This window comes from Oncorhynchus gorbuscha, unplaced genomic scaffold (assembly GCF_021184085.1).
Source record: "Oncorhynchus gorbuscha isolate QuinsamMale2020 ecotype Even-year unplaced genomic scaffold, OgorEven_v1.0 Un_scaffold_308, whole genome shotgun sequence".
Taxonomy (NCBI): domain Eukaryota; kingdom Metazoa; phylum Chordata; class Actinopteri; order Salmoniformes; family Salmonidae; genus Oncorhynchus; species Oncorhynchus gorbuscha.
In genome coordinates, this window is record NW_025745169.1 from 280,748 (window position 1) to 286,529 (window position 5,782).

The following is a 5,782-nucleotide window of genomic DNA, read 5'->3' on the forward strand; positions in this document are numbered from 1 at the left end:
CATCATGTCCAATCAATTGATTTTACCACAGGTGGACTCCAATCAAGTTGTAGAAACATCTCAAGGATGATCAATGGAAACAGGATGCACTTGAGTTCAATTTCGAGTCTTATAGCAAAGGGTCTGAATACTTATTTAAATCTAATTCTGTTTTTTTATTTGTAATACCTTTGCAAAAAATATATTTTTTCGCTTCATCATTATGGGGTATTGTGATGTCATTAAGGGGTATTGTGATGTCATTATGGGGTACTGTGATGTCACTATGGGGTATTGTGATGTCATTAAGGGGTATTGTGATGTCATTATGGGGTATTCTGATGTCATTATGGGGTATTGTGATGTCATTATGGGGTATTGTGATGTCATTATGTGGTATTGTGATGTCATTATGGGGTATTGGGATGTCATTATGGGGTATTGGGATGTCATTATGGGGTACTGTTGTAGATTCATTTTTTATTTTATTCATTTTAGAAAAAGGCTGTAACGCGACAAAGTCAAGGGGTCTGAATACTTTCTGAGTAAACTGTACATCCTTTACATAACCCGTGTGGAAGGAAGGATCTTTTTCCAGACACCCTTTGAACAGGCATGAGAGAGCAGTACTACGTGGTAAGGATGTCTATAAACTGGAGTTAACTACAACGCTGTCCACTGGGAACAGGTCCCAACAGTACCTCACACTAAATCATATAGATATGAGGATTCTGTCATGAGTGGCTCCTCAATGTACATGGTATACAGATATTTCTAAAGGAAACTACTGAAGAATTGTTCTCGTTGTCTAGCACCCCAACCGCCTGTTTTCTCTTCAGTTGAGATGTGAAAAAGCTCGTCTCTCTCAGAACATGCCAACGTTTGACCTTGAGCGCTTTACATAATTGGATGAAAAAAACAATTGTCACACTTAAGAATTTTAATTTAGAGCCACAGAAAGAATAAGACAATTAGGGGCAGCAGCGTTGAGGGGAAACACATTTATTTTCCAGTTAATTGAAAAAGTAATTGTCAGATCCAAAGATATTCTCTATAGTATAGAGTTTTGATGGAACATAATAGGGCCTTTCAGACATCTCCTCACTAAGCCAGGCCTTCTGCCTGTCATTTCCCCACCTCCACCCTCCTCCCATCAACAGCCCCCTCCCTTCCTCCCATCAACAGCCCCTCCTCCCATCAACAGCCCCCTCCTCCCATCAACAGCCCCCTCCCTTCCTCCCATTAACAGCCCCCTCCCCTCCTCCCATCAACAGCCACCTCCCCCTTCCTCCCATCAACAGCCCCCTCCCCTCCTCCCATCAACAGCCCCCCCATCAACAGCCCCCTCCCCTCCTCCCATCAACAGCCACCTCCCCCTTCCTCCCATCAACAGCCCCCCCCATCAACAGCCCCCTCCTCCCCTCCTCCCATCAACAGCCACCTCCCCCTTCCTCCCATCAACAGCCACCTCCCCTTCCTCCCACCAACAGCCCCCCCATCAACAGCCCCTCCCATCAACAGCCCCCCCATCAACAGCCTCCTCCCATCAACAGCCCCCCATCAACAGCCCCCTCCCCTCCTCCCATCAACAGCCCCCCCCATCAACAGCCCCCCTTCCCCCATGGATGGAATGCTGTTGATAGTTGAAGGGGGGCTGTGGAAGGGGGGGGGGTTGATGGGGAAAGGGGGTTTAAATGCCTGGCTAATCAGTTTAAATGCCAGGCTAATACCAACACTACCAACCAACCACAACATAATGAAGGCCGCTACAATCCCAAACCCCTGTAGATTAATCTCCTCTGCACAACCATCTTTAAATCCAATAGTGTGGAGGTTGGATCCAACTTCTCTACAGGACCTGATGCATATATAAGTGAGTAATCTCAGGGAGCAGTGGAGGAATGTGTTTGAAGGAACGGGGGTTATATCTGTCTTGGGAATACTGGGAATGCCACAGCGTTCCGAGCTGGAACACTAAGCCCCGTTCCCATACTCCAGGGGCTGCTAGGAGCAAGCTGTGCACACTGATGTGGAGTTTAAAAATACATCCCCTGCTGTACTGTACTCCCATTGGCTGGGACACATCCCCTGCTGTACTGTACTCCCATTGGCTGGGACTGGAGGAAGACACATCCCCTGCTGTACTGTACTCCCATTGGCTGGGACACATCCCCTGCTGTACTGTACTCCCATTGGCTGGGACACATCCCCTGCTGTACTGTACTCCCATTGGCTGTGACACATCCCCTGCTGTACTGTACTCCCATTGGCTGGGACACATCCCCTGCTGTACTGTACTCCCATTGGCTGGGACACATCCCCTGCTGTACTGTACTCCCATTGGCTGGGACACATCCCCTGCTGTACTGTACTCCCATTGGCTGGGACATCCCCTGCTGTACTGTACTCCCATTGGCTGTGACACATCCCCTGCTGTACTGTACTCCCATTGGCTGGGACTGGAGGAGGACATCTCTAAACCTTTTACTGGCTTCACTGGCATTATTTTATTTAACCTTTATTTAACTAAGTCAGTTAAGAACAAATTCTTATTTACAATGACGGCCTACTGGTGGAACAGTGGGTTAACTGCCTTGGTCACAGGAACAGTGGATTAACTGCCTTGGTCACGGGAACAGTGGGTTAACTGCCTTGTTCAGGGGAACAGTGGGTTAACTAGCCTTGGTCAGAGGAACAGTGGGTTAACTGCCTTGGTCAAGGGAACAGTGGGTTAACTGCCTTGTTCAGAGGAACAGTGGGTTAACTGCCTTGGTCAAGGGAACAGTGGGTTAACTGCCTTGGTCAGGGGAACAGTGGGTTAACTGCCTTGGTCAGGGGAACAGTGGGTTAACTGCCTTGGTCAGGGGAACAGTGGGTTAACTGCCTTGGTCAGGGGAACAGTGGGTTAACTGCCTTGTTCAGGAGAACAGTGGGTTAACTGCCTTGGTCAAGGGAACAGTGGGTTAACTGCCTTGTTCAGGGGAACAGTGGGTTAACTTCCTTGTTCAGGGGAACAGTGGGTTAACTGCCTTGTTCAGGGGAACAGTGGGTTAACTGCCTTGTTCAGGGGAACAGTGGGTTAACTGCCTTGTTCAGGGGCAGAACGACAGATTGTTCTTACCTTGTCAGCTCGGGTATTCGATCTTACAACCTTTCGGTTACTAGTCCAACACTCTAACCACTAGGCTACCTGCCGTCCCTACACCTGAACGCTCTAACCACTAGGCTACCTGCCACTAACCACTAGCTACCTGACGTCCCCTACACTCTAACCACTAGGCTACCTGCCGTCCCTACACTCTAACCACTAGGCTACCTGACGTCCCTACACTCTAACCACTAGGCTACCTGACGCCCCTACACTCTAACCACTAGGCTACCTGCCGTCCCTACACTCTAACCACTAGGCTACCTGACGTCCCTACACTCTAACCACTGGGCTACCTGCCGTCCCTACACTCTAACCACTAGGCTACCTGCCGTCCCTACACTCTAACCACTAGGCTACCTGTCTCCCCTACACTCTAACCACTAGGCTACCTGCCGTCCCTACACTCTAACCACTAGGCAACCCTGCCACCTCTACACTTTAACCACTAGGCTACCTGTCTCCCCATGTCTCCTTGGCATCCACCACCACCAGGACATTTGAATCCTCTTAAACTGGTCCACGTGACTTTAAGAAACCTCCAGTAGTGTCCAGGTGCACCGTTACAACACTGAGCGGGTGGTGATCAATCACCTGTTTTTACACCATGCTTCTCTGACAACAGTTTATCCAATGTTCAATGTATTTCACACATTGACCTCTAACCCCCCACCACCCCCCCACCCTCCCATTTCATATTTCCTGTGTCAGGTGCTGGTGCCCAAGAGGTCAGAGTTCAAGGGGAAGATGATTGAGGTGGAGATCTTCGAGGCTGGCAAGCACTTCCTGAAGGGAAGACCACTGGACGGTTCCGTAGTGTTCACTCCCTCCATCACCGAGCCGCTGCAGCAGGGGGAGGTGTCTGGGTTCAGTCAGGTAACCTATTCAGTACGACTGTGTTTGTGTCTCCTCTGTCAACTCCTATTAGAGCTACAAATCAAAATCAAATCACATTTTATTTGTCACATACACATGGTTAGCAGATGTTAATGCGAGTGTAGCGAAATGCTTGTGCTTCTAGTTCCGACAATGCAGTGATAACCAACAAGTAATCTAACTAACAATTCCAAAACTACTGTCTTATACACAGTGTAAGGGGATAAGGAACATGTACATAAGGATATATGAATGAGTGATGGTACAGAGCAGCATACAGTAGATGGTATCGAGTACAGTATATACATATGAGATGAGTATGTAAACAAAGTGGCATAGTTAAAGTGGCTACTGATACATGTACTACATAAAGATGCAGTAGATGGTATCGAGTACAGTATATACATATTCATATGAGATGAATAATGTAGGGTAAGTAACATTATATTAGGTAGCATTGTTTAAAGTGGCTAGTGATATATTTGACATCATTTCCCATCCATTCCCATTATTAAAGTGGCTGGAGTTGAGTGGTAGCTCTCTCATACAGGAGAATATCTATGGCAAAAGTTAACAATGGAACAGACCTACAGCTAAATGGTTATTTTTTTCCCATAATGGATTTGTTGTTTTTATTGTTGTTCTGCGTGAAATAAAAGAGTCTTTTAAATTTAAGGCTGGCAGGGTTTAAAGGGCAGTTTACTTTACTGGGGCCATTCACACTCTGAGGCTGGCAGGGTTAAAGGGTTTGAGGCTGGCAGGGTTTACAAGGGCAGCCGTCACACTCTGAGGCTGGCAGGGTTACTGGGCAGCCATCACACTCTGAGGCTGGCAGGGTTACTTCAAGGGCAGCCGTCACACTCTGGGCTGGCAGGGTTTTTCCATCACACTCTGAGGCTGGCAGGGTTTATTGGGCAGCCATCACACTCTGAGGCTGGCAGGGTTATTCAAAGCCAGAGGCTGGCAGGGTTTTTCAGGGCAGCCATCACACTCTGAGGCTGGCAGGGTTTACTTCAAGGGCAGCCATCACACTCTGAGGCTGGCAGGGTTTACTTCAAGGGCAGCCATCACACTCTGAGGCTGGCAGGGTTACTTCAAGGGCAGCCATCACACTCTGAGGCTGGCAGGGTTTACTTCAAGGGCAGCCATCACACTCTGAGGCTGGCAGGGTTTACTTCAAGGGCAGCCATCACACTCTGAGGCTGGCAGGGTTTACCATCACACTCTGAGGCTGGCAGGTTTGGGCAGCCATCACACTTGAGGCTGGCAGGTTTACTCCAAATTCCTCCACTCTGAGCTGCCTTTTCTTCCCGGGAACCAAAGTGCAAGGTGATTTGAAATGATTGGAAGCCGTAACTACATGACTGTTATTGCTATTAGTCGAGGCTTGGAAATGACATTTCATTCACTGCGTCAATCCGCCTGAACACCGTGTGAAGTCTTTCCTACTTAATGCCTTGTCACATCAATGGCCCTGTTGAATTCAGCTTGAGGTTCAAGTAGTTTCTTTTCAGCAGGAAGCTGGTAGGCCGCTGGTAGGGCGATCTCAGGTCGTCAAAAGGCACGTCTTCCCATTGGCTTACCAGGTTGAATAAAGGCAATACGTTCATACAAGAATGACATTAACAGAAAAGGTCGTTATGAACAGAGGAGAAGGTCTACCGTTCATTCAGTCAGTGTGAAGGCAGTAACTACCTGAATTAGTGTTGTCACGATACCAGGAAGCAAAGGAAACGAAACACTGGAAGCGGTCTCGATGTCTCGAGGAATTAACCTTCT

At 48.1% G+C, this 5,782-nt stretch overlaps 1 protein-coding gene across 1 annotated transcript in view; it reads left to right on the forward strand.

Annotated features, from left to right (window-relative positions):
* The first annotated feature begins 594 nt into the window (after positions 1-594).
* LOC124017684 (threonylcarbamoyladenosine tRNA methylthiotransferase-like) overlaps positions 595-5,782 on the forward strand; it is a 33,669-nt gene continuing 28,481 nt past the window's right edge. Inside the window, exons 1-2 of the mRNA XM_046332949.1 lie at positions 595-615; positions 3,839-4,003. Of these exons, the coding sequence (XP_046188905.1) occupies positions 595-615; positions 3,839-4,003 (186 nt within the window). The remainder of the gene's footprint in view (positions 616-3,838; positions 4,004-5,782) is intronic.